The sequence below is a fragment of the Boleophthalmus pectinirostris genome, unplaced genomic scaffold (assembly GCF_026225935.1).
Source record: "Boleophthalmus pectinirostris isolate CB_2022bp ecotype Guang Dong unplaced genomic scaffold, ASM2622593v1 HiC_scaffold_2, whole genome shotgun sequence".
NCBI classification, from domain to species: Eukaryota; Metazoa; Chordata; class Actinopteri; order Gobiiformes; family Gobiidae; genus Boleophthalmus; species Boleophthalmus pectinirostris.
In genome coordinates this window covers 25,619,099-25,646,905 of record NW_026571152.1, presented here as the reverse complement: position 1 = coordinate 25,646,905, position 27,807 = coordinate 25,619,099, and the positions used below count along the sequence as shown (strand labels likewise).

Genomic DNA, 27,807 nt, shown 5'->3' with positions numbered 1-27,807 from the left:
CGTGGTTCTTGTCGTCCATAAAGTTAAAAATGTTAACATTTATTTTGCTCAAACGGAAGTATAAAATTGTATTTGCAATGACAGTGACAACGCTTGTATAAAGCTGGGATCGGGTTGCTTCAGTGTGATTCCATTATCGCCTGCGTCTAAGTGGACAGCAAGCATTGCATTGTCTACTAGAAACAGTAGGTAGGTATACAATAAACATAAAGTAATTTGGCAGTGTGGCATTTAGGTGTAGATTTGACGGTTTTAGCCCGTGGCGCTGTCGTGTTTGTGCGATGTCGCTGCAAAGTGCGTTGTTAGGCCTGGTTGTTGGCGCGGATGAAAGGTTAGCTTATATTTCTGATTCTAAGAGGATAACCAAAGATACACCCAAAAGGTCTGTTAAAGAACTAGCTTATTACTCTCATGAATTTACCCCATATGTTTGTTTCTCTGGTAATGTATCGCTCCAGCTGTCTTAAACAGAAATGAGCGGGTGAATGTGTTAGCAACAGCAGGGACAGTTGCTACGCTAAGTTAGCCAAAGCTAGTTATTTCAGTCAATTATAAGTTTGAAAGAAAACATGTATTATTATTTTTTTTTATTTCTCATTACAATTTCACTGATGGTTTTAAGTTATATCGATGCATACACTATAGTCTTAATGACGGCTCATCGGGCACTCCTGGTGCGTCGCCATGCAGACGTGGAGGCTGTTGTATTAAAGCTTATTAAATTAGTAGGTGTTATGTTATATGCGGTAAATCACATGCTTTTATCTAAAGAATACAAAATATGTAGCCTATTTAAAACTAGTATTGAGCAGCAAGATAATGTATGATGGTTTAGCATAGCTGTAATGTGTGCGTAAAGTTTGGTAATGGATCCCGGTCTATTTGACATAATCTTTTGGATCAATATAAACAAAAGCTTCAGCTCCTCCTTCAAAGTGCATTAGCTGATCACATGCTTATGCTTTTGAAAGGATCTTGGGCGGAAATCTAAGACTGAACCATGTTGAGTACTATAGTATCATGCATTTTCCTGTAAAGTATACATTACTTGGTTTATTAATTGAAGTTTTTGTTTTTGTGTTTTACAGTTAAGTAGATTTGGGGAAGCCTACCCCCCAAGTGGCCACCATGGGGGACGACAGTGAGTGGATGAAGCTTCCCATTGACCAGAAATGTGAACATAAGGTGAGCAGCATTTCCTTGTCTACATCTTGCTTCTGACCTCTCTCCATTGTTACCATGGCAGTGCACAATAACTTCAAAGTGATGTTTGTTCGCTCAGGTGACATAAAAGCTTAAGTTTCAGTTTGTCTTTCTCAAACACAACTGCAGGATTGTAATAATCACATTGTGATTATTCTGCTGGGTTGCCCATAATAAACACATGTTGAATTAAGTGGCATAAATTATTGCAGAATTTTTAAATGAATGAACAACAAAAAAATGTTATTACCCTTCACCTTTCCACCCTGGTGCCAATACTCAGTCTTATAGGCCTCACCTTTCACCTATTTACTGTGGTTTTAATTCATGTGTGTGTAATTATTGCTTTTATTGAAGGTTTGAAATGCAGAGCAGAATATTATGTATATCATACAAAGTACAGTATGTTACGTAATCCTACAACTTTCTAACACTTTGTTACTGCTCTGTTTTTAGGTGTGGAAGGCACGTCTAAACGGTTATGAAGAAGCCCTAAAGCTCTTTCAAAGAATAGAAGACGAGAAGAGTCCAGAATGGGGAAAGTATTTGGGACTCATAAAGAAATTTGTCACAGAGTCGAACGCCGTGGCTCAGCTCAAAGGCTTGGAGGCGGCCCTAGCCTTTATTGAGAATGCCCATGTGGCTGGCAAGTACGTCACACAATAACTAGTTCTTTTGATTCATCACTGCTGTCCCTAGTTGTTCAGTCTTTAATGTCTTTCATCATTTTTCATTGTTGCGGGTAATTTAGGCAATATTAAATTGGCAGATCACTGGCTCAGATTATGACCATCGGATGGCATTTGAAAAGTCATTCAGACCTTCTCTGATTAACAGTCTCCACCTTCGTCAGCCTCCTTCAAGCTTTGAACTTTGAGCTCTCTGGTGACTTTTCATTTTTTGCTGAGCCCTGAAATTCTATTGGTGCATTTTCGTCTTTCATTGTGCTGACTTCTTTGTTTGGAAAAAGAAACGCATAGAACTACACCACCATGTAACAAATGGCATTTATCTGCTTTTTAAACAATCTTATCTCTTTTCAAACAACCCTTGTCCTTAATCCTTCCTTCTTGGCAAGGAAAAACAAGAGACAAAAAAACAATACTGAATTAAGTTGTATTATATTTAGTATATAGGCTTATAATCGTGTTTTGGGTTTGCAAAATAACTCTGTCAGTGTTCTGATTTTACTTTTTTAATTAAAGTGTATGTGTCATCGACTATTAAAGTCGGTTTGTTTTTGCCCACCCCCATTGACTAGTAGTGCAACATGACACTCATTTACAACAGATGCTTGCGGCTAGGTTTGCCAATAGTATTTAAATGGTCGCAAGGTCATTGGGCCACTACAGACAATTGCTACAACTATTGTATACTATTGCATGAAAGTAATATTAAGCAAAATATAAGTAAAAACCAACAAAAAAAAGAAATATTTATATAACCCATTAACATTAACTGGCAGAAAGTATCAATGTGATCACATTACATAATGAACAAAGTAACTTGGTGTATGCAAAATGTGTTTTCTTTTACAGAACTGCTGGAGAGGTGGTGTCTGGTGTTGTCACCAAAGTGTTTAACCAACCAAAAGCTAAGGCTAAGGAGCTTGGCACAGACATCTGTTTGATGTACATTGAAATTGAGAAGTCAGAAATTGTTCAGGATGAACTGATCAAAGGCCTCGATAATAAGAACCCCAAGATTGTGGTAGCCTGCCTTGAAACTCTCAGAAAGGGGCTAAGGTAAGACAACCAGCCTGTAAATGGATAACTGTGAGGTTTAGGTGGGATGCAATATCTAATAAACAGTGCTTCATGAAAGTATAGCTAAATACTCACATAATTTTAAGTGTTCTACTGTACTTACTTACCTAAATTTGTGTTTTCTGCCGCCCAGTGAGTTTGGCTCAAAGATTGTTACATTGAAACCAGTGGTGAAGATTTTGCCCAAACAGTTTGAATCCAGAGAAAAGGCAGTGAGAGATGAAGCAAAACAGCTTGCCATTGAAATCTACAAATGGATCAGAGATGCTCTTAGACCTCCTCTGCAGAATATCAACTCTGTGCAGGTGGGATCTGTTTGTATTGTGTGTACTGCTCATATGATGATTAAATGAACAGGAAAAGATATCGCAGTACACTTCTGTATTGTTTGACACCCTTTGTATCGTGTACCATTACAGCTGAAAGAGCTGGAGGAAGAATGGGTGAAGCTGCCCACTGCTCCACCCAAGCAGAGCAGGTTCCTTCGCTCCCAGCAGGACATGAAGGCCAAGTTTGAACAGCAGCAAGCTCAAGGAGATCAGTCAGACGGTAAAATCAGTTTGATAATTTCATCTAACATTTTCAGATTTCGGGAGCACTTCTTTTTATGTTGATTTGATTTTAGGGGAAGAAGTTGAGGAAACTGCAGCAGCAGTTGACCCATATGAACTGCTTGAGGCTGTAGATATTCTTTCCAAGATCCCCAAAGACTTCTATGAAAAAATTGTATGTTTGTTAAGTTTCCTCTTGAATAATCATACAATAAAATGCTGCTTGATTGCAGGTTACATCTAACCTCTTTGCCAAATCTTTTCACAGGAGGCTAAGAAATGGCAGGAGAGAAAGGAGGCTCTTGAAGCTGTGGAGGCCTTGGCCAAGAATCCCAAACTAGAAAATGGAGACTATGGTGATCTTGTTAGGGCATTGAAAAAGGTAAAAATCCTGTGTTCTCCTCTTCACGCATATTTTATTGTATTTATGTCTTTATATCATTTCATTTCAGGTTGTGGGAAAAGATGCGAATGTAATGTTGGTATCTATGGCAGCTAAATGTCTAGCAGGCCTGGCCACAGGTTTAAGAAAGAAATTTGGGCAATACGCTGGACAAGTAAGTAGCTTGGAGTCTTTTCTAGCTTATGTTGATCTGTTGGATTATTATAATTTTTTTGCTTTGATCTTAAAAATGTATTTGTTTTTAGGTAGTGCCAACTATTCTTGAAAAATTCAAGGAGAAGAAACCACAGGTGGTACAAGCACTACAGGAGGCAATTGATGCAATTTTTCTCACTGTAAGTGTTTAGTTTTTTGTTGTTTTTTTTTTACTTTTGTACTATGTAGTTTCTACACTGTAATTTTTATTTTCCTAGACTACTCTCCAAAACCTGTCTGAAGATATATTAGCTGTAATGGACAACAAAAATCCCTCTATAAAACAGCAAGCCTCTCTATTTCTTGCACGTTCTATAAGACACTGTACCCAGGCAACGTTACCCAAGAGTGTCCTTAAACCCCTTTGTGCAGCTCTCATTAAGGTAAATTGTATTAACTATAATGGTATTATGGCATAGCAAATAATACAAACAGTAGTGTTAAATTATGATTTGTTTTTTTTGTGTGTTTTTTTTCTGTGTTTTTAGCAAGTGAATGATTCTGCTCCAGAGGTGAGAGATGCTGCTTTCGAAGCTTTGGGTACAGCTATGAAAGTAGTAGGTGAAAAGGCTGTCAATCCTTTCCTCGCTGATTTGGATAAACTGAAACTGGACAAAGTAAGTAACTCATAACTGCATAAATAAATGCATTAGTCAAATGGCTGTACATGGTATGATGAAATAAGGACCATCTTGTTTTGCACAGATTAAAGAGTGCGCTGACAAAGTGGAGCTACCTGGAGGAAAGAAGGGTGCTGGTGGAGGAGGTGCAGCAGCAGAGAAGAAACCGGTTGCTAAAGCATCAGCTCCTGCTGAGGCTCCTCCCAAATCTGCTGCACCCCCCAAGAAGTCCACCGTGTCTGCCACCAAGGTAATGAAGATGGCACAAAATACGTACAGTTTCATAAATGATAAAAAAAATAATAATAATTTTGTTGTTTCGTTTTAAAGCCCAGTGCAGGTCCACCTAAGAAAGGAAAACCTGCAACTGCTGCTGCTGGGAAAGCCAAGAAGTCCTCTGAAACAAAAGAGTTTACCGAAAGTGAACTTACGGTATGTAAGAAACCATACGACCTTTGGGTTAGTTGTCATGTTGCTGTGACCTCATTGTACCCTAGCCACAACAGACTCCACCCTAAAAATGAGCTTCTTTAGAAGATTCCAAATCAGCAGCTATGCAGCTTGCATTATTCATATAAATGTTACAGTCACCTTTATCTTCATGTTAATGTCAAGTGAGTTGGCTTGAGGTTGACCATTTAATGAACAGCTGTTTGTGTTTGTCTTCAAAGACATAAGCAATGCATGCATTTGCAATCTGGAAATTCTGTATCTGGAACTGTAACACATAATACAAACTTAAAACTGTTGTATGATTTTTGTTTGTCAGCCGGAGGCCTGTGAAGACCTGGCTAGGGGTGTACTTCCAGCCTCCTGTCTACAGCAGCTAGACTCTGCAAATTGGAAGGAGCGGCTTGCGAGTATGGAAGATTTCCAGCGCGTAAGAGTTTTGTTCAACTGATTCAGCCTGATGATTATTTTTGCTGTTGATGTTATTGCAATTGAACTACAACTGGAAACAATCCAACTTTTCCAAAGACAAATATGTATCCATTGTTTCTTTAGGCTGTTGAGACTATGGACAAAGCTGATATGCCTTGCCAGGCCTTAGTCAGGATGTTGGCGAAAAAACCAGGCTGGAAAGAAACAAACTTTCAGGTTTGTTAAAAATTTCTTTTACCTTATTGCATTTTGATGTGATTCTGTCAGATGGTAGTTTTCACAGTTGAGATGCGATGAGGTTATTTTTATTTTGAAAACAGGTCATGCAAATGAAGCTTCACATTGTAGCACTTGTAGCTCAAAGAGGGCAGTTTTCAAAGACATCTGCCTTTGTGGTTTTGGATGGATTGGTGGATAAAGTTGGAGACATTAAATGTGGTGGAAAAGCTAAAGAAGCCCTTACTGCTATTGGAGAGGCATGCTCTCTTCCTTGGACGGCTGAACAGGTCTGTAGTCCAACTTTTTTCAGTATTGTTCTATGCATGTGGCAAATAAATTTACATTTTCTGTTTTCAGGTTGTATCTATGGCATTTGCCCAGAAGAATCCAAAGAATCAGGCTGAATCACTGAACTGGTTGGCTAATGCTATTAAGGAGTTTGGCTTTACTGGGTACTTTTTCAAAGTTTACCTTTTTGTCTATTTCAATAATTTCAAATTACATTTTTTATCATGTGAAGTTGCTGTAAAATAATCAGCCATTTATTTTCTCCTAGAATTAATGTGAAAGCATTCATTAATAATGTGAAGACTGCTTTGGGGGCAACCAACCCCGCTGTGAGAACTGCAGCCATCACTCTGCTGGGAGTCATGTACCTCTACATGGGAGCTCCACTCAGGATGTTCTTTGAAGATGAGAAACCTGCTCTCCTCTCACAGATTGACGCTGAATTTGAAAAGGTAATGCTTATTTTGAGCCCACATTTAAAGAATGTCAAACTATTTTCCCTTTTGGCTCAGTTATGTTTGTCTAGGAATCTAAGAAGTATACAGTTCAATAGAAAGTTACTACTAAAATTATATTTTTGTATTATGTGTATGTATGCTCCTTTACTTTTAGACTCAGGGCCAAACTCCACCAGCCCCAACCAGGTTTACAAAGAAGGCAGGGGGAGCAGTGGAAGAAGAGGGCGAGGATGCAGATGAGGCTGAAGAAGATGGTGGCAAACGGGACATTATGGATCTACTGCCCAGAACTGATATCAGGTATTCAACTTTCACTAGAGTAAAAATTGAAAAAACAACCAAACATTGTTGCCTTTTTTTTTTTTTAGCTAAAGTTTTTTTTTTTTTACTTTATAGTGATAAGGTTACCTCTGACTTGGTGTCTAAAATTGGTGACAAGAACTGGAAGATCAGAAAGGAGGGCCTGGATGAGACGGCAGCCATAATCTCTGAGGCCAAGTTCATCACTGCCAATATTGGGGACCTGCCATTGTCTTTGAAAGCACGACTCGGTGATTCAAACAAAATCCTGGTTAGTATTGTGATGTCTTTAGCCTGCCCTGTCTACTATAACCCTAATGCTAAGTTACAAAAACTTTGTGTGTCTTATTTTAGGTCCAGCAGACCCTGTCTATCTTACAGCAGCTTGCTACAGCAATGGGGCCAGGACTGAAGCAACATATTAAAGCTCTTGGCATTCCTGTCATCACAGTATTGGGAGATAGTAAGGTGAGTATTTGATTTTAAAAAAGACAATTTGCTCATTTACTTGTCCTGGCAATGTTCTTTTCTTGCAGGCTAATGTCAGGGCTGCTGCCATGACCACCCTGCAGGCCTGGGTGGAGCAGACTGGGATGAAAGAGTGGCTGGAGGGAGAGGAGCTGTCCGAGGAGCTTAAGAAGGAGAACCCCTTCCTCCGACAAGAGGTACAAATTAAGCTATGAGGTTGTTCTGAAGACTTTTGTACTAGGGCTGTGCCTAAAATTGAAAGATTGATAGATCCCGATCTCTACCTTGGTCGATCTTGATAATAAGGCAAGTGCATTTTATTCAGCAGGTCTACAGCCAATTGTGGCCCTGACGCTCTTGCAGGTTTAAGTGAAAACCAATTAATACAAAGAGCTCAGGGTGCTTTTTCCTAAAGTCTAGTGCCCATCTGCCTCTGTGTGAGTGTGTGCGGTGCCATCTGACTGCTCCTCCTCCTTCTCTGTTCCAGCTGCAGCTCCTCACCTTTTCTCCTTTCTCTCCTTTTGTGCTTCTCATTTTTTATAATCCAAGTTACAAAAAGTAAACAACTTTTTATGAGAGAAGCTTGAGACACACGAAGATCACACATGTTTCTATTGATAGCGGTAGTGAGCGCTCTCACACGTTTCTGCCGGTAACTATAATGCATGTATAACTTTAAGGGTTAATATATTGTACAAACTCACTCCAAACTTTAAATGTGAATAAACTCTATAGTGATCCTGACATACTTCCCCCCCCCAGCCCTAGAACAGAAAAGCTGGACACCACCCAGATGTGATACTGTAGTGAAGTGAAACTACAGTGGCACAGCTCAATACATTGTGCCTTCACTTGTCATGTTTTGTGGTTTATATGAGAAACCTTCCTCATATGGAAATATGCTCCATCAAGAAGTGCCTAGATTTATTTAAATAAAATCTAATTCAGATTCTTTGTGCAGACCAGTTGATTACCACACTAAGCAAAAATCGTCACTTGCAGCCCTCGTTGTATTTTATTGAAATACTAAATCTTGTTTAATCCTGCAGCTCTTAGGCTGGTTGGCAGAGAAGCTCCCAAGCCTCAGGACCGTGCCAGGGGATCTGATGTTGTGTGTGCCCCAGTTGTATGTGTGTTTGGAGGACAGAAATGGGGATGTCAGGAAAAAAGCCCAGGATGCTTTGCCTATGTTTATGATGCATTTGGGTTATGACAAGATGAATAAAGCTACCGGCAAACTCAAAGTAAGAAAATAATTTTCTTTTCTTCACATATATTTATTGTATATTAATTGATGATCTTTGTCCAGCCTGCTTCAAAAGATCAGGTGGTAGCCATGTTGGAGAAGGCCCGAGCAGTAATGCCTGCCAAACCTGCCCCGCCCCCTAAAGCCGCTGGAAAAGAAATGAGCAGAGCACCCTCTGGTTTGTTCACTTTTATGAGTCTGACGATTCTTGTTAAGTTGATGCCTTTCAAAGACCTTTTTTCTGTAGCTTCCAGAAGTCAGACTGAGGAAGTTGATAGTAAACCAGAACCAAAGAAAGTTAAAGGAGGTGCACCTGCTGCTAGAAAGGTAACTGGAGTGGAATGCTTTACACACAGTGCTCACTCTGCCATTAATACTGCCAAGTCATCATCTTTTATGTCCTCATTTGTACTTGAGTTAATGTCGTGTTTTTCTACTCGCCTAGCCCCCTCCCCCTCCTGAAGAAGCTCCAAACCCCCCTCCTTCCTCCAAGGACAAGGACAGTATTGCTAGTAAAAAGCCTCCTGCTAAAGGGAAGGCTGCTGCTGGCGTTCAGCAGGTAGAAGTGTAACAAGTGTCATTACAAAGCTCACTCCAGTGTTGCTTGAAACTCATTTGTGTTACTAAACTCACACAAGAATCATTGCACCTTTCTAAATTTATGCAGCTGTATTTCTTGGGCCTGCATTATTTTGTAACAGTGCCAAACTTTGTTACCTACACAAATAAAAATTCCTAGGCACTCCGACTGGAGTTCAAGAGCAACACGAGTGAGCAGTTAAACTAGACACTTCAATGTGAAATATTTTAACCCTCGTCCATCTCTTCTCCGTCTGGACCTCCAATGGTCTAAGTCTATTGTGTATCTGTAATTACTAATATCGACACTAAAAGCGTAATTGAGTGCACATGGTCTGGTGACAGTGTAAATTTCTTAACAATTTGAACTTGAACTAATTACCTTTTTTGAAGGAATAAATGTCAGATCACTACTGCATGGAGCTGTGTTGCACGTTTCCTCTATCGTCTCTGTCCACCCAAAAGCACACAGCCTTCTTCTTTTCTCTTCCTTCTGTGTAGATGCCTGTTCTCACTGTTGTTTGTGCCACACAGGGGCCTGCTGCCAAGAAGCCAGCAGGCAAAGCCTTAAAGGATGAAGAGGACAAGTCTGGGCCAATTTTCATTCTTATTCCTAATGCAAAGGAGCAGAGAATTAAAGAAGAAAAACAGCTGAAGGTATGTATGCCAATACAGAAATTAATATCAATAAATATCAATATCAATTGATTGCTTTGTATTCAATAGGAACCATAATAAGTTATTTAGCTTAAAATGGCAGTTTTTAAAGTTTGGTTTTGAATGGGTTCTTCAAACAGTAGTACTGAATAAAATGTCACTAAAGGTGATCTGTTTTGTAGATCTTGAAATGGAATTTCATTACTCCTCGAGATGAATATGTTGAGCAATTGAAGACGCAGATGTCCACCTGCTTTGCAAAATGGCTTCTTGATGAGCTTTTCCACTTTGACTTCCAGAGACATGTCAAGGCCATTGGTGTCATGATTGAGGTATATCTGTAAACTATTCATTGTAACATTAACTTTTACTGCATCATTAATGGTTATATTTGACAGAGGTTAGAGAGTGAAAGTGAGGCCACAATTGGCTGTTTGGACCTGATCCTGAAGTGGTTCACTCTGCGCTTCTTTGACACAAACACCACAGTGTTGATGAAAGTGCTGGAGTATCTGAAGCTCCTTTTCTCTATGCTCACCTGTGAAAACTACCCTCTGACAGAATATGAGGCCAACTCATTTGTGCCCTACCTCATTCTTAAAGTGAGCCATTTGATTATTTCAAACTAAAACTAAAACTATAAAAATGCTAAATGCAATAATAAATCTCTCCTGGCAGGTTGGAGAGTCTAAAGATGTTGTACGCAAAGATGTCCGTGCTATACTTGGCATGTTGTGTAAGGTCTATCCGGCTTCCAAGGTGTTTCCATTCCTCATGGAAGGAACAAAGTCCAAAAACTCCAAACAGAGAGCGGGTACAATCTGTTATAATTAAGCCAAATGAGTAAGTCTAGGTCATTGTTTAATGTGGATTACTTTTGGGCGCAGAATGTCTGGAGGAGCTGGGCTGTTTGATAGAGGGCTTTGGGATGACCGTATGCCAGCCCACCCCTGCCAAGTCTCTGAAGGAGATTGCTGTTCACATTGGTGACAGAGATACCTCAGTTCGGAATGCAGCTTTGAACACTGTTGTTGCTGTGTATAATGTCTGCGGTGACCAGGTCTACAAACTCATCGGAAATGTAAGGAATTAGCTTAGCAGTTTGTTTTCAGTAAGTTCACTATATAAACTCAATCCTTATGTGCAAACTCAATGTTTTATTTGTAGTTGTCTGAGAAAGACATGAGCATGCTGGAGGAGAGGATCAAGCGCTCTGCAAAGAAAACTGTTGCAGCTCCTGTCAAACAGAGTGCCCCAGAGAGAACACAGAGGGAGAACCCAGCCAACCCCAATGGCACTTTCCTCCGCAAGCCTGCCCAGGAAGATCCCAATAAACTTAAGTAAGCCCTTTTAACTGAAGTCATGTTTTTCCATCCAAAGGCCGAGCTAATGCTTTGATACGTATTTATAGTTTGGGACTATATTAAAATGGAAGGGGACGACAATGCTACCATTATAATGTATAGTTGTATAGTTTCCTGCTTGGCAAGTTTAGCTTGGTAACATTAAGTTTATTAACATGTGCAGAGGAGTTAAGTTTAAATAGAAATTGGGTAACGTTTCTACTGTCACAGAAGGGTTAATCTCTTGCATGCTTTCATTCTGAGCCTTTCAAACATTAAATGTGTAGTAAAGTAGTTATCTTTTGCATGCTGATTGTCTGTGGGGTGCTTACTATGATTACTATGTACCCTGTTCTTTCCTACCTACTGTCATTGCATGCCAGGCTGCTTTCATGTGCATTTAAAATTTAAATGTGTGAAAGCAGCCTCTTTATTTAACCCTCCATCTCTCTTCCTGTGTGATTTCCTCCTTTCTGCTCTGCCTGCCTTCCTTTTTGGAGCAGAATAATGTATCGCACGTATAGGATGTAAGTACTTCTCCTGCTTCTGTCTGGAATGCTGCCCAGTCATGGCTCTTTTAGACAGGCATTAATGTATTCATATTAAACTGCCTTTTTCCTTGTTACAAAAGCTGGTAGGTAAAGCAAAGGTTATTGTTATGTTTTTCATCCTGTGCTCTTGCATTGTTATTTACATTCTGCTTTTCCCTTACCACACTTGGTATTTCCAAACACTAGTTGTTGAAGAAGCTGTTTTGATTTGCTCCTGTTGATCCCCTGTTGCTTTTTCACTCACTGACTAGAACTGAGTGTTACAAACTTCATTGAATAAGATTATTCTAGCGCTTTCTCCCTTGTTTTCAGTGTCCGTGCTGATTTTTTTTTTTTTTTTTTTTTACTGTGGATGTCTTTCAGTCGCTTGACCCGTCTTGACTCATCTTTTGCAAACATTTCCTTGTTTACATTTGGAATTTTGTTGTTTTGAAATTCCCTAGTTCAATTACTCATGGTCTTTAATTGCTGATGTGATAACTGTTGGCGTACATACATACACAAATAATCAGAGCATCCTGTTGTTGTATGATTATTGCTGCTATGTAAAGTGGTTCTTGACAATTAATTGTAATGTAAGAGATCTGATCAAGTATGTGGAACTTTCCCAATAGAACTTACAGCATTTTGTTTTGTTTCACACCAGTCAATCTCGTCAGAATGCACACCACAGCGACCACCCCTCTATCCCCAAAGAGTTCCAGTTGGACTTGGACATGATTGAAACAGATAAGAACAATGTCTGCGAGCTGCCAGACCTGGTGCAATTCAAGCTTGATGAACTGCTGGAACCAGTCATGATCCCTGAGCCCAAGTAAGTGTACAGACAGCACAAACTCTGTCATTTTAGTTGTGCATGGAACACAGATGGATACTTTATTAATCCTGAGGGGAAAAAACAAAAACAAACAAAATCCAAGAGTCCCTTACTTGTGTTCTTTTGAACTGCACAGTTTTCAAAATCTGCTCAGTGTGTGAGTCCGGTATCGACAAGTACTACTCCATTGTCATGGAGTGTAATGTAAATAACAAGTGAAATGTAAATGACAATCTGTTGTTGTTTTTTTTCTGTTTAGAATGCGCCCAGTCTCTCCTCATTTTGATGACCTACACAACAGCACAGCCTCCACTATTAACTTTGTAATTTCTCAAGTGGCCAGTGGAGACATCAACACCAGCATTCAAGCACTGGCACAGGTAAACACAATTGTGCATTTTTCTAATTTTTAAATGTATAACGATGGACATTTAAGTTTATGTCTAACAAATTAATTGGAGAAGACTGTGACAGATAATTATTTTGTTAGGATTATTACGAAACCATGAAGCGAGTTAACTGTGTAACTTTCTGTGTAACTGACTACACAGTTGAATCTGCCTTTTCAGTTACGAAGATATTGTTAGTAGTATTTCTACTAAATTTTGACCTTTTTTATTGTTTGTTGGTTTTTTAAACTAGTGCCTTTCATTCCACTAATCAATGCACAGATTAAGTCTTTACTCAACCAAGAAACTTTAGTAGACCCTTTTATAATTTCATACTGATATTTATTGTTTCTTTAAAAATGTCACCAAGTCATTAATTGGGATTGTTTTTTTCTTTACAATGTTCAAATCTTGAGCTGTAGTTCTATATTGACACCAGAAGAGGTCAGTAATGGCACAGGTACTTTCAGCTTTATTCTGAAACTGTGGTCTGTGCAGATTGATGAGGTGCTGCGTCAGGAGGACAAAGCAGAGGTGATGTCAGGACACATTGACCAGTTCCTGATCGCCACCTTCATGCAGCTCAGACTTATCTACAACACGCACATGGCTGACGACCGGCTGGACAAAAAAGACATCTTTAAACTGTACAGCTGCATCATAGGAAACATGCTGTCTGTAAGTTTAGTTTTAGTTGGTAAAATTGTATTGATATTTTGCAGTGACTTTCTATAATGCATTTCTATTTGTGACCCGCACACCTTATCAAACACAAAGTTTCAAGATCATCTGAAATCTCAAGAAAAAATACAAAATGGCTTTTTCAGGAGCCTGTGATCAATACAAACATCCATGGTCCTGTTTAGGTGTTTGTCACTCTGACCTTTTTGTTGAAAATAAAACTGAAGCTAGCTTTTAACTGTAATTTTACATGTGAAAGAAAGCACAACTCCACTCACCTGTTGTAGCTGCAGTCAATCTTGCTGGTCAGAATGTGTTAAAATAAAGCTCAGATTAAAGTTCAATTTGAGTAACAAGAGCTTCTAACATAGTAGTGCTTTCAGTTAGTGTCACACCCCAGGGAATGTTGATGTCAGCTGCAAAGTATTAGGAAAGTGTCACTAGCAACCCCAGTATAATATACTGTCTTCTCAGCTCTTTTCAATGGAGTCCCTGGCCAGAGAGGCATCGATGGGAGTGCTGAAGGACCTGATGCATGGGCTCATTACACTGATGCTGGACGGTCGAGTGGAGGACATAGAGGAGGGGCAGCAGCTGATCCGCTCTGTCAATCTCCTGGTGGTCAAGGTGCTGGAGAAGTCTGACCAGACCAACATTCTCAGGTATTTCAAATTTTCAGGTGGAGGGTTTGCAAGGGTTTTCAATTTCTGTTTCATAGAGGGTTTTTTTCTTTACCTGGAATGTTCCACAGTATGGCATTAAACCTATAGAGAGATAAGCAGATGGCACAAACGGGCAGGTACAAGTCAGATCTATCGTGAGTCTGTTCACTGTAAATGCTCATTTGTGCTATATTTCCACATGTAAACAGATTTGTGCATTGTTGTCGTAGTAACCGTCACAGCATTTGTACTTGCAAACGTTTCTAATATCAAGGCTGCATTCTCTTAAACAACAATCGGGGGCACTAAAATTCAGTTAGAGAATTGACCAAAACAGACGAAATCTGTCAGAAGAGTTGAGGAAAATGAGGTCTCTCTCTCTCACTTTATTTAGTCCAAGCTGTTTTTGAGCAGTGGATACTAATCTGCAATTAATAAGACTGATTCAATACAAGATGCCCACCAGAAAAGTTACACTGTGCACTTTTTAACTGTAACATTTGTTTTTATATTGTATGTGAACTGTTATTGCTGTGTTTGACAGTGCTCTGCTGGTACTGCTGCAGGACAGTTTAGTCACATCAGCAGGATCGCCAATGTGCTCGGAGTTGGTCATGAAGGTAAACGCAGTCCCATCTTCATTCAAGCTGAATGCAATTATGCAGTGACAAAAGTAGTTACATTAAAATACATTGTGATTTGTGTTTGCCTAGTGCCTGTGGAGGATGATCCGCTTCCTCCCAGAGACCATCAACAGTATTAACCTGGACCGAATCTTACTCGATGCCCACAATTTCATGAAGGTTTTCCCCAAAGAGAAACTGAAGCAGCTCAAGAGTGACGTGCCGCACAGAACACTCAAGACTTTGTTACACACGCTGTGCAAACTCATGGGGGCCAAGGTAACATCCACGGAGCCGAAAACACTTAAATATCACATATTGCGTGATTTTCTGATCTATGTTATAATGTTTCCTCATCAAAAAACATACCTGGAGTTTTGTTTTTTTCGTTCACACGTTTAACACACAAACTCTGCATATTAAGACTGTGTTCTTCTCTCAAATAGAAAACACTCTTTTCCACCTTGTAATGTCATGTGGTAATGTAAAAAGTGCTCCACTACTGAACTAAAGGTAAAAGATGGAGGTCAACTTAAACTGCCACTAAATTACATCACAAGGTGGAATGGAGCTTTTAAATAGACTAATACTACAGGATTACTAAAATATGTGTGAATGAAACGAAGCATGACTCCAGGGATGTTTTTGAGCAGATAATAACATTCTAACATGACAATTTCGTAATTTCGCGCAATATACTGATGACTTGGTAATTATTAATGTCATGCTCTTTTAGATCCTGGATCACTTGTCAATGATTGAAAATCGTAATGAGTCAGAGTTGGAGGCTCATCTGAGGAGAGTAGTCAAACACTGTGGAAACCAGTCCGGCCCCAAGAGTGACAGAGGGAATGAGAAGTCTGGACTACGAGCGGTTTGTGCCCTTTTTCCCTTAAGTTTGAGTAATTGGTTGTGAAGGAAAAATTGTGAGATTTTTTTTTTTTTTTAATACCTGGTAACTGTTTAGATTCATAGGTACATACTTTACTTATCCCAAAGAGAAATGATTTACATGTATGTATGATGTGTTGGTTACTACACTCTTCACTTTATTCTATGATCTGTTTTCCAGGATGATCGCATGTCAAAGGCAAAGGTTAGCGACATCTTGTCTGAAATCTTCAAGAAGATTGGGTCCAAGGAGAACACTAAAGAGGTCTGCTCTTTCTCTACAAATGATAATTTTGTAGTTTAATTATTTTTGAGCTCAATAAATCTGCGTGTTTCCTCCAGGGCCTGACAGAGTTGTACGAGTATAAACTGAAGTACTCTGATGCTGACGTGGAGCCCTTCCTGAAGAATACCTCTCAGTTCTTTCAGAGCTATGTGGAGCGAGGCCTCCGGATGATCGAGTCCGAGAGAGAGGCTAAAACACGCATCCAGCCATCATCAGGTACACTTCATCACCGCCTCCTTGTTTTCATTTTCGGTCTCATACTAAGCTTGAAACAAACTTTTTAGTAAAAGCATGACTGTATAATCACGTTTATTATCTGTTAATATGTGTATGCAGTGATGCCCCAGCACAGTGTTGATTCAACTCTTGGCAGTCACAATGAGGAGCTAAAACCTGCAGTGTACTATGAGAGACTCAAGATCCTGCGACAGAGACAAGGCCTGGAGAACACTAGAGTGAGTTTGACTGAAGTTTTTGTACTACCTCTTTTGCAAGGGATTGTAAATTACACATGGAATTTCTGTTAAGTTATCATTAGGCTGTTTTGATTATTCCTGAACCTATGCACCTTTTTGTTTAAAAGAAATGACAATGAATGCACTGACAGTATTTTTAATGTTAAACTATAATGCCAAACCATAAGGTGAGTGGAAAGGGTTAACATTTCATATTTAGACCTAAAATTATGCTAAATTCTACAGATGTAGGGTGCCGTAAAAGTCATGGAAAAATCACTTTAGGTCATGAAAGTCAAAATTTTGTCAGTGAAAGAATGGGAACCCTGGTGAATGTCCATGGCCAAATAAATTTACAGTTCAAAGTAAGCATTGCATTTTTTTTCTTTGCTTAGTGTTGAACATTTCGAGTGAAGGGTCTGCTACCTGTACCTGTCTCCATGGAAATGTTATTGCTTTGTCTAGAATGTTCCACAGTATAGATTAGACCTGTCTATCATGGGGGAGACGAGCAGGTTACAGCACTACGCTATGTTACAATTCAGATCTGTGGAGAGTTGCCCCTATTCATCAAAGGAATTGTATTTTTGATCAACACCCATAATTAATAAATGATAGATGCATATGTTTAATGTCATACCATGGAACATACCAGGCAAAGCAATAACATCTCCATGGAAACGAGTAAAAAAGCTGCGCAATGCACCTTTTTAAGGCTTAAATTTCCTCATTGGTCTGACTTTAACATGCATTTCTTGACCACATATGGCAGATTAAAAGTATGCTGCAAACATGACTGTATTCTGTGTTTCTTGCAGAGCATCGGAGGAGATGATGAGCCTCAGCAGCGCCCCCTCCTGTCCAAACCCTCTGTAGCCTCCTCCACAGACATGCTCCAGAGCAAACTATCCCAGCTCAAAGAGTCCAGAGAGCTGTACCAACAGGAGCACAACTCTCATTCCCCCACACACGCACGCTCCTCCTCTCCCGCTCCTAACCTGGATGACCTGAAGAAACGCTTGGAGAGGATAAAGAACAACAGTAGGCAGTAGGACCACCCCACTCATCCTCAGACACCGAGGCATTCTGTTAATAAACTCACTGCTACCTGTGTATTACAAGTCGGGTAGATGTGCCACGTGTTTGAGCCTGACTCCGCCCACCGTGCCTGTTCACTAGTATGCATCTCCATTACCGGATGTTTTATGCACGTCTACATCTAAAGATATCCAAACATCATATCCTAACTCACACGACCATTTTCATACTTGAGTACTTTCTTCCATTATCAGGGCTAAAGACGGTAATTTATTAGTTCTCATCTGAACCTTAACTTGCCTTCATTTCCTTGTCTTTTGTTTTTGAGTGTTTTTGACTTGTTATCTATGTTCTATTTCATCTCCTTTTAACAGACATCCATGTTTTTGTCATGGCACAAAACATTGTATATATTTAAAGGCTCTTAATTCCACTTTAGCCGTAAAAAATCTTCTCAACATTTTGCAGTTTGGGGTTTTGAGCCATATTGTATGGCTGAATTGTTGTAGATGTGCACTTAATTTGTAGACTTTTTTTCTGATGCTCTTGAGGACGACCATGGTTCTCATTTCAACCACTTTGTTTTTATGTAATTTTATTGTAGGATCATTGGCACACATTTCCCAGAGGTCAGTGGTAGCCATTTTAATTCATAAGTGGTATCTCGCTTGGCTGTAAATAGTGTATGTACGATTTGGCTCTCTAACATTGATCAGGGCCCAGAGCTGAACCAGGTCCTAAGGTTCAGCTGAAGAATCCACTGTGTTCGTATGTACGTCCAAGAGCATGCCATGAAGTTGGTCATTGTTTTTATTTTCTTGTAAATAAAAGTTTGCTTACTAAAATGCTGCTCATTAATAACAAATTCCTTGTTTTTCTTACCAAGATGACAGCAGGGGCTCTGTCCAGTCATCTGTTCTGTAGCTGAATGTTGACAAAGGAAAACAGATTAAATAACTTGTTTTGTATTTAATTCCAATGTCAGTCATGTCTTACATTTGTTGCTCCGGTTTCCTTGTATAATCCATAGTGTAAATGGCAATAAAGTCATGTTTTTTGACTAGCTCTGTTCAGTGATATGTTTTCTGCTTCAGATAGTCTAAACATGTATAGATATGTTCATTTTACAATGTTGTGATACCCAGTTAATTATTTATTTTGTTTAATATTTAAGCAATGGAACGGAGAGAAAATTCATAATTTTATTAGAAAAAATACAATGTGCAGATTTAATCTACAAATATTAGTTCTACACTGGTACCAATTATTAACACTGTCATAATAACTTACATACAATATTTACATCACTGTACATAAATATGACACATGGGTTTGAAGGCTGATAAAACACAGCTAATAGATTTTATGACACGTTGATTTCTTCTGAGTCTGACTCGTACAGCTCAGTCTGTTTGCTGTCCTGCGCAGATAGTGGTCTCTGCTGAGTGTCAGTACCAGGCCTGTCCACAGGGGGGCAGTACGTTGGACTCACGTCGGTGAGATCTGGGTGAGGGTTCGTTTTTGTGGGGAGGGTCTGCTGCCGACAGCCCCCCGTGGACAAGAGTTCCCTCTCCTTTGAATTTCTCCACTTCATTCTGCGATTCTGGAACCAGATCTTCACCTATGAAACAACAAAAACAGAGTTTGTCTAAAGGTACCAGGAGTAACTTATCAAACGCTTTAGTTTGGGCATCACAAAACATGTCTGAGAAGTTTTTCCTTTTATCCAAACAATAAAGAGGAGCCCAGTGAGACCTTGTAGGCCTATTTGATTTATATTATTAAAGTACTTTTCAGGGTAGGGTTAATGGTAAGTTTTTGAAGGTACTTCAATTTTGATTAACATTTAAATCATTAACATGACAGCATCATAAATTGCCTTGTTGTATTGTCCGTAGGCCATTATACGAGTAGAATGTACCTGTGAGTCTTTGAGGCCCAGTTTGCTGGCCAGCTTCTTCCGGTCAGGTTTGCTGATGTACTTCTGTTTTTGGAATGTCCTCTCCAGGGACTTCCTCTGCAGGTCGGAGAACACAGCCCGCCGGAGCATCCCTCTCCTGGGCTTCCCCCTTGGGGCCAGGGGCCATGAGAATGTCCCTGGGACAGGCACTATGGGGGAGGAACCTGCAGCAAGCAAGCAAAATCATTACTCAAGGTACTCTCTATCCAAGTATATATATATATATATATATATATATATATATATATATATATATATATATATATATATATATATATATATATATATATATATATATATATATATATACGCACGCACACACACACACACACACACTTATTATATATATATAAATTAAATATATATACTTATTTCACTGGTGAGTAATCATCTCTCCAGTAGATTTACACAAGATTTGTGTTGTTAATGTAGTTTTGTTTTTATTAGTTGTTTTTTTTAAACACCTATGTTATTAACCATTTCAGTCCAAGTGTGGATACAAATGCAAGTCTAGTCTGTCCCCATTTTTCCCTGAAGTGGCATTAAATAAACTTGTTCTGCCCAAAATGTGCTGTTAAAAGTCCAATTTGTCAGCGAGCGGAGACAGAGCCTATGCTAATGAGAGTGGCACCGCAGAGGTCGGCTCACACTGCCTCTAATCGAGCATGAAGGGGGATTGTATGAGCTGCAAATGCACAGAGAATGCTGATTGTGTTGTAATGAATTGAGTGGAAAAGGCCGCCGACAGGCTAGTATATTATAGGCCAATTAAAGGCACGTTAGTATAATGCGGATCTTTGACACACGGAGTCTACTCACTGTGGACTCATGGCAGCACCAAGATTTTAGAAATACGAGGTCTGAGTGGGTGACCCCTGGGAAAAAAAACATACGCCTATACCAAGAAGTGCACGATTATTCAATTATCTTGTTTGTGTTTAGTGTTACTACAATAAATAGAGTCATTATTGTAAATATACTAGTAGATGGTAAATGTTTAACCTAAATTGGAAATTTGTAAATAATTTTATGAAATGAAACATTTTTCAACTTTCAACTCCCAAGTATAGTGTAGTAAACCTAATGGTGCAATTAAAATGCACTTGTTAGCATTAGTTTGTGTTACAATTTATTTATTTAAGTAATCTCAACTATATGAGATAAAGAATATGGTGATCTTGACTTATTACATTTAGTTGAGTTATTAATATTACAAACCACAAAAGCCAAAGACAAATACATTTTCCTTGAATTACACTTTAGTTTGAATGAAGGCAATATTTGAGTTACAGTTATACCATTTTGAAGTAAATACAACGACCATCATGTTTTAAATTCAGATTATGTGAGTGGTATGTTTTATGGTTTTTAGTTTTATTTTGAGAGCTTTTTTGATACATTGTGCTATGTAAAGTGTAGAAGAGTGACCCAAACTTTAGCTCGACCTATGACTAGACCTGTGTCAGTGGGACAGTGTGTGTGTGGTTCTGCTCCTATTGGTCACGGTGCAGACCCTTTGTGGAGGCAGAGGGGGTTTGTGGGAAAACGACAGCGCGTGAAGTGGAGCTGAGTTCCAGAGCTGGGAAGATACCCGCCTCACATTTAAGCCATGACAAACGGGACTAATATATTTAGGGCATGACAAACTGGACTAATTTGTAGATTAGGACAACTGGTGCTAATGTCAGCAGTCAATGCGCCTCCTAAATAGACCTTCAAATTGGCGGAGCTGATTCGGAGCTGTCCGGAGGATTCCCAAGCTAAAAGGGTGACACTCTACAAACTGTCAACGACCCAGTTTTTATGTGAAAAAAATTAACTTCTCAAATTCTCTTTATGAAGATTTTTTTGTTTAATCTTAATCAAAATGTTAGTTGTGTATGAAAACAAAATATTTATCCTTCTATTTGTTCCAACTGCAATAAATATGAAATTAACTGATAGAAGTAAATGCTTTTTCTAAACATGCTTGTTTGAAAAAGCTCGTTTTACCTGTGAAATATGATGCTCTGATGAATGGATGAAGGCTCCCATCAAAGAAGTGCAGAGGGAAGGATTTGGGCTGTAGACTGGGGACCGAGGGAGAGGAACAACCTGCAAAATAGCACAAGGTTCTTTTAATGCCTTTTCTACAAATCACTAAATAACCCTAAAAAGAAATAACAGTGCAGATCTCTTATAAAGTATATCATCATAAGGCCCCTGGTGAAGTGCCATGCTTTCATGAAATACTTTTTATCATGCATGTTTTTATCCAAAGACCTGTCAGATGTACAAATGTTGGGCTACATTCTGTTTATGAAAATGGAACAATTTTAATCAAATAACTCACATACAGTTATCAAGAGCATCCGATACAGTGAATTTAAGTCTATGTTGTGACAGAGTTACTCACTGTTGCGTGTGGAGGGAGCCAGGATTGCGCTGACACCGAACTTGAGGTGTGAAGCCTCGGGACAGCCGCTGTGTGGAGACCCGGGGCTGGAGACTGGGCTGGAGTGGTGCGCGGGCAGAGCGCGCTCTCTTGGCTCTGACGCACGAGGAGATGCGCCCACACAGCCCGGGTTTACAGAGAAGAGATCGCAAGGCGTCCTACTGGAAAGTGCGCGGTGTAGGTAGTTGACAGGCTGGCTTATTCTTAGGAGGTCCTCCACAAGGAAGCCTGAAGGCAGAGAGCGGCTGAGGGGCGATGAGAGAGCCGGGGTCGGGCGCAGTAAACTTGGATAGAAAGGCGGCGGTAGAGCGCCGCAGGGGAACATGACTGCTCCACTCCAATAAACTTTTTTCCTTTCTGTAACCGCTCTAGGCAATAATCTGGACTGCGAGGTCGGACTGCACAGGTTTTATACAAGACCTGAAGTTTCTTGCTCACGCACGCGACCACGTGCACGCGCAACTCACTTGTCCGCATGGGGTTGTTTGAAGACGGAGACTAGAGCTGGGATTGGTTGAGACGATTCTGCGCATCTGCTCTGATTGGACTTTTCCTCCACTTGGGTAAAGTGCTGCTATTTTACTCCCACTCGGGACTTTTGAGGCTGGCCTGTTAAATTACATGTATTTTACTGCTGCTTTCTTATTTTTGACACAAATATCTTGACAGTTATTTTGGTAATAATAATTTGGCCTTCGTTGGGTAATAGGCCTCACAGCCCCAGAACCACTGAGCAAATGCCAAGATGGGCCTGCAGCTTTTTTTTGTGTTAATGAGATATGAGTATATATATATATATATATATATATATATATATATATATATATATATATATATATATATATATATATATATATATATATATATATATATATATATATATATATATATATATATATATATATAACTTCGCTGGTCCATCTTGTCCTTGCAGTTGTCCAAGGCTAAAGGTCCGGGAACATGAGGTGGCCTTTACGCATAAAACGATTTTCAAAAGAGGAGGACTTAAACACAGATTTTCTCTGGTGGCGTTTGATCACTGTGATGCTCTCAATGTCCCCCGCTGACTTCAACGAGCTCAGATCTGAGACGATAAACGTGTGTTTTACATTTGAGCACGTGGAACAAGCTTACCTGAAAAGCGCGCCTTTCCACAGGTAAGACACGGGCGAATTTTAATCACTGACATTAGTTCAACTTCATATTTGTAGTTCTGTTTGGAATATAAACAGTATTTCGACTAACGTTGAATTAAAACGTTCTGAATTGAATCGAATTTCCAGTTGCCTTCATGCATCGCATCCTGGTCCTTCTAGGCCTGTCACTGTGTAAAGCTTCGACCCAAAAAGCCTATGGAAAATCAGCTATATGCGTATACAGTCTAAGTGAATTAATCAATAATATGATAATTATTGATAATTATGTTAGGAATTAGGAAGTATAATGTTTGAACAGAGACAGTATGTCCCTAAAGTCAGAGATGAGTGCAGAACAAAGCAGTTTTAAACAAAGAGTTTGTGGGACTTGAAGGGCACATGAGGTGATTCCCTGAGGGCCACGCTAAGACCTGTGACCAATGGTATTTAAACACCCACTATCTCATTATTCTACTGCTTATTCATACATTCATCTAAATGATCACAACGTATATGTTAGAATTTCAAATCATCTGTGTCAGTGCATCTGTGTTAATCGGACATTCTTGTTCATCTTTAACTGATAGTTCAAAATATTATATACTGGTTGTATAAATATATAATTCTACTGAATTATTTTCCAGTAACTACATAAACAGAGTAAATAATGGACCTGCATAAATACATATTGCATGTTTTAATGTAACAGGTGTGCCAGTTATGAGCATGCTTGTGATTGTTATTATAAAGAATATTCAGCCCTTTGTAATGCTGATAATGAAATGCGACCAATACAAGACCCAATTATTAAATGTGCTACAGAGACGTGCTGAGTGGCAGCCTTGCCTGGAAATAAGACACTTTAACCAAAACCCTTCTCAAAGGAATGAGAAAGAGAGAAATTGTTGCATTGAAAGCATTTTATTCCCTTGGAAAATCCCTCTATTGTATTGAAGTAAAGCAGATGGTTCTCTGGGAGGGAATATGGGCATTCGGCAGAACTAATTTCTCTCCTGGTCGAACAGACAGACAGAGCGGCCTGCTGCCTGTCTCTTAACCAATGCAACAGCTGTCAGTGAATTAAACACCAGTTAAGACTCATTTTAAAGCTATTAGCCTATAGAGGGAACAACATGAACCCACCCGCTGCACATGTAAAGGAGCAGTGTCTTTCCTCACTATAACTAGTTAAGACTCTTAGGGACTTAACACAGATGCTCCTAAACATTATTATTGTTTATGGATCACGAGAGACAGACCTAATTTAACTAATTTGTTCTAGGTTGACCGAATTTTTTATTGTCATGATATCTTTGCCAACAAATGTTTCTTTTGTTTTTTGTTTTTTTGTTTAAGAAAATATAACTGCTTGTTTTGTATTTAACCTTGTTATTTATTTAACAATTGTCTTACTATCAACGCATATCTTTTGCTTGGATATTTTATTTATGGGTAAAACAAATCCCACACAATAATGGTCATATGGAGCTGCAAAAAGATTAAGATTAAGAAAAAGAAAAGAAAAATCCAATAATTCCTTCAGTGTCTCTTTATGCACTTTTCGGTCATTAACATGTTTTACTAAAGCTGCCTCATTTTAGAAACATGACAGTACTTTAAACCCATTTCTTCTGCCAGTCTCTCTTCTCTCTCTCTCTCTCTCTCTCTCTGTGCCAGAGCATGTGTTTCCAGGCCCATGTGGAACCGAGTGGATTAGTGGGGCCCTGGGTGTCGGAGTGCGGCGACAAGCATTAAAACCATATTAACTTTCCATTAAACATCAGCTCACTGTGGAGGAGAGAGAGATACAAGGCCTGGATAAAGCTACTGAGAGGCTGTGCCCCTGAGCACCTGTTCCTCAGTCGCAATGTACAACAAAGGGCCAGAGGGTGAGGCCACGCCACACCACACACAAAACCTACTTTTATTCATTTTTCAGTGTTAATTTGTTTTAGTTTTTGTGAGTAAACTTTTTATTAGGTTATAATTTACTAATGCTCATCTGAAAATAAGATTTATAAATTGTTCAACCTGTATTTTTCTTCAAAAGTATTTTTTGTTAAGTGTTCATTTAAACCATAAATTAATATAAAAAGATTTAAAATTATTAAAATTTTTTCCTGTTGTATGTCTGTGGTTGAATCCACCCTTTGTTCATTAGTTTGTTAGTTTTTGGTTGTTGTTTTTTTGGAAAGTGCTGTTTGTTTATTTATTTATTTTAATATTTGTTTATTTAGTTAATTTTTAGTTAGTTAATTATATTTTCAAATACACTTCACCCAATTGTATTTAATTTTCCAAAACATTAATGCAATTCAAATGAACCTAGTGTTGCAACATAAACATGTACATGCACTCATATTCATGTAATCAAAGTACCATATACTTTTAATAAGTACATACTGGCATTGTTGATGATTTCTCTGGAGCAGTTGCAGTCTGACACATATGAGAAGTGGCCCGTGTGTTGGTCCCAGCAGAGGCTGGGGACTCTGTGACGTGCAGCACACTCGGTGAATGCTCATTAGTTGTAGATTGGTCATGGGAGCTCACAGAAACACATTGCTGTGCTAACAATCTTCCCCATTGGAGTGGCGTCCATTCTTCCATTGAAGGCCTTTCAGAGCTAATCTCATTGGAGTGAGTCTCATATCGCGGTGCAGGCCTTCAGGGGGAGGCTTAAAGCACCTGGCAGGTTGTTTAGAGAAGAGCTTGTAAATGCCTGTGGTTAAAAATGGGCATCAGAGACCAAACACAAGCTCAACTCTGGTGAGGAAGAGGGAGGAGCCGATGTGCCTGTCACATGTATTTACAGTTTGGCTTTGTCACTCACGCGGGGAGCAAACAGTGATGCAATGCCTGAGCAAACCTGTTGCTTCAATTGTTTGCAGTGACTCAATGATAATACCTATGTAAAAGACATGCCTAGGTTTGATCCTAGTCTGGCTTTATTTATTTGGAATTGGAATTTGAATTTGAATCGTGTCATTCAATCATTCATGCATTTTGATATATTTTTTATTTCGTATCCACATCATATACTCAGTATGCTTATTTTGCCATGCATATTGCTGCAGATACTTCCTGTCTCTACACTATGCTACTTTATAAATACCCATTCATTCAGAGTCCTGCTGTGGTCTGTGGCATAGCAGAGTGCACTTTGTTTTATGGCCGGTTTCAGAGAGTCCAGGGAAGGACCTTGTGCAAAGGCCTTCTTAAGCCCCACTGATGGCTGTGGCGTCGGGTTGAGGGCACAGACTCTGAGCTTGCTGAGGTGAAGAGACCAAGGTTATAGCTGGGCTTGGAGCTCAATACAGCCAGTCTCATTTCTGAGGGCGTCTGAATGTGGGGACGCTAGCGCTGCGCTGCATGGTTAGCAGGTATTGAGGCGGGCCACGCCACATAATTGGATTGAGCTCTGGCCACGGTATTTATGTCACTTCTCGTCTTGTCAATTCCATAACAGGCATAGCAATGGCGTGGGGATCTCCCATAGAGACGGGCTTTGCCTCTTTCAGACCAAATACAGAGAAAGGAGCCAAGCCTCATTTAATTCACGTTTAATTCTCACTCAAACCGTTTTAGGAGCTGATGTTATTTGCATAACAGGGACTGGGGACTCTGCCTTTTCAGTGCCACACTGTGTGTATGCGAGTGTGTGTGAGAGAGAAAGAACAAGCCAGTGTAGTGATTCAAAGTGTATAGTAGGCTTATATATGCATACGCCGAGGGACAACCGTTCTCACACGGATCAGCACACAGACACTCACTGTGGCTGTACACTCAAGCGTACCACTATTTATCTTCAAAATTAATGGCATTTCTATGCCTCTGACAGACAAATACATTTCTGGGACAAATCTCCAACAACACAGTATGAGAAAAAACTGTTGCTGCAAAACAAGCCTGTGTGAAAAATGTTATTTTTTTTTTCTTAAATTAATTCTGTTTTAGTACATTACATCAGATTATAACAGGTCTAAAAAGTTGTTTTTTTTTTCATTTCACAAAAGTTCTCCCAAACAACATTGCATTTTATTATTGCATCATATTATTTTATGTATTCAAACAGTGAAGCTCAACGCCAACCAAACAAAAACAGATTTGTACACTTTTGCACTGAGAATAATTCAATTTTTCATAAAAATCCTGTAACTGAGCCTTTGAGCTAAATTTTTCTTGATTGCAACCCACTTCAGTTTTAATTTCACTGGTCAGTGATTTGTCATGCCATTGTATCTCTATCATCATACATGCTTTATACTACTACTACTTTATTATTGCACCAGCGATAATATTAAAACTGATCAATGATTATAGTCTAGGACATCCAATCTGGTCAGTACTGAAAGCCATTCTCTTTTGGCCTCTATGGCTCTCTTTAAACCTGAACCCCACCCCTGAGCAGCTAGCTCTAATCCCTGGTTCAGCCTTTGATTTTAACCTCAACTCTCTCCCCTCCGTGCTATCCCGCTGTCTGCCCGGCCAGTGCAAGATGAGGGTCCCGTCTGCCCCAGCAGAGAGGCCAGAGGGGCGCAGGGATAAAGTGACTAGTCAACTTCCTGCTGGTCGCCTCGCCTTGTTCTTTGTTGGCTTTCGGCCCTTTGGCTGGCTCTTTGCTCCTGGCCCTCTCTCTCTCTCGTTACGATGTGTGCTGGTCGTATTTATGTGTGTGAGGTTTGATCTGGTTTCCCGGTGCAGTC

The 27,807-nt window shown here is 39.5% G+C and overlaps 2 protein-coding genes across 5 annotated transcripts; one reads left to right on the top strand and one right to left on the bottom strand.

Moving 5' to 3' along the window:
- Positions 1 to 83: 83 nt before the first annotated feature.
- ckap5 (cytoskeleton associated protein 5) lies at positions 84 to 18,634 on the top strand. 4 transcript variants are annotated; one of them, XM_055155362.1, is made up of 44 exons: positions 84 to 189; positions 1,089 to 1,185; positions 1,660 to 1,853; positions 2,742 to 2,948; positions 3,103 to 3,274; positions 3,389 to 3,518; positions 3,595 to 3,695; positions 3,789 to 3,902; positions 3,973 to 4,077; positions 4,169 to 4,258; positions 4,337 to 4,501; positions 4,607 to 4,735; positions 4,824 to 4,988; positions 5,069 to 5,170; positions 5,508 to 5,618; positions 5,744 to 5,836; positions 5,941 to 6,126; positions 6,197 to 6,291; positions 6,396 to 6,579; positions 6,740 to 6,885; positions 6,982 to 7,156; positions 7,240 to 7,353; positions 7,422 to 7,550; positions 8,403 to 8,597; positions 8,663 to 8,777; positions 8,847 to 8,926; positions 9,045 to 9,158; positions 9,713 to 9,835; positions 10,018 to 10,167; positions 10,234 to 10,437; positions 10,514 to 10,649; positions 10,723 to 10,916; positions 11,003 to 11,175; positions 12,376 to 12,543; positions 12,806 to 12,926; positions 13,434 to 13,613; positions 14,091 to 14,278; positions 14,823 to 14,898; positions 14,992 to 15,180; positions 15,638 to 15,775; positions 15,974 to 16,057; positions 16,135 to 16,294; positions 16,415 to 16,533; positions 17,352 to 18,634. In XM_055155362.1, the coding sequence occupies exons 2-44, from the start codon at positions 1,129 to 1,131 to the stop codon at positions 17,583 to 17,585; spliced, it is 6,105 nt and encodes a 2,034-aa protein (XP_055011337.1). In that variant the 5' UTR covers positions 84 to 189; positions 1,089 to 1,128; the 3' UTR covers positions 17,586 to 18,634. The 4 variants fall into 4 exon arrangements, with proteins under 4 accessions (XP_055011337.1, XP_055011340.1, XP_055011338.1 ...); XM_055155363.1 differs by having other exon boundaries at positions 100 to 185; XM_055155364.1 differs by lacking the exon at positions 84 to 189 and adding an exon at positions 232 to 382.
- Positions 18,635 to 18,934: 300 nt separating this feature from the next.
- Positions 18,935 to 26,431, bottom strand: LOC110169485 (homeobox protein DBX1-B-like). The gene is made up of 6 exons (XM_020935025.1): positions 26,331 to 26,431; positions 25,505 to 25,593; positions 21,927 to 22,193; positions 21,524 to 21,625; positions 19,493 to 19,695; positions 18,935 to 19,192 (listed from the first exon to the last, which is right to left on the bottom strand). The coding sequence occupies exons 1-6, from the start codon at positions 26,429 to 26,431 to the stop codon at positions 18,935 to 18,937; spliced, it is 1,020 nt and encodes a 339-aa protein (XP_020790684.1).
- Between the last annotated feature and the right edge of the window lie 1,376 nt (positions 26,432 to 27,807).

Coding starts and splice junctions, on each gene's coding strand:
- ckap5 (XM_055155362.1), top strand. CDS start 1,129: ATGGGGGACGACAGTGAGTGGATGAAGCTTCCCATTGACCAGAAATGT. Junction 3,903..3,972: donor TTGTTAGGGCATTGAAAAAG/GTAAAAATCCTG, acceptor ATTTCATTTCAG/GTTGTGGGAAAAGATGCGAA. Junction 5,619..5,743: donor GTATGGAAGATTTCCAGCGC/GTAAGAGTTTTG, acceptor TTGTTTCTTTAG/GCTGTTGAGACTATGGACAA.
- LOC110169485 (XM_020935025.1), bottom strand. CDS start 26,431: ATGAGACTGGCTGTATTGAGCTCCAAGCCCAGCTATAACCTTGGTCTC. Junction 22,194..25,504: donor AGAAATCATCAACAATGCCA/GTATGTACTTAT, acceptor CTCTGCCTTCAG/GCTTCCTTGTGGAGGACCTC. Junction 19,696..21,523: donor CAGAGCATCATATTTCACAG/GTAAAACGAGCT, acceptor TGCTTGCTGCAG/GTTCCTCCCCCATAGTGCCT.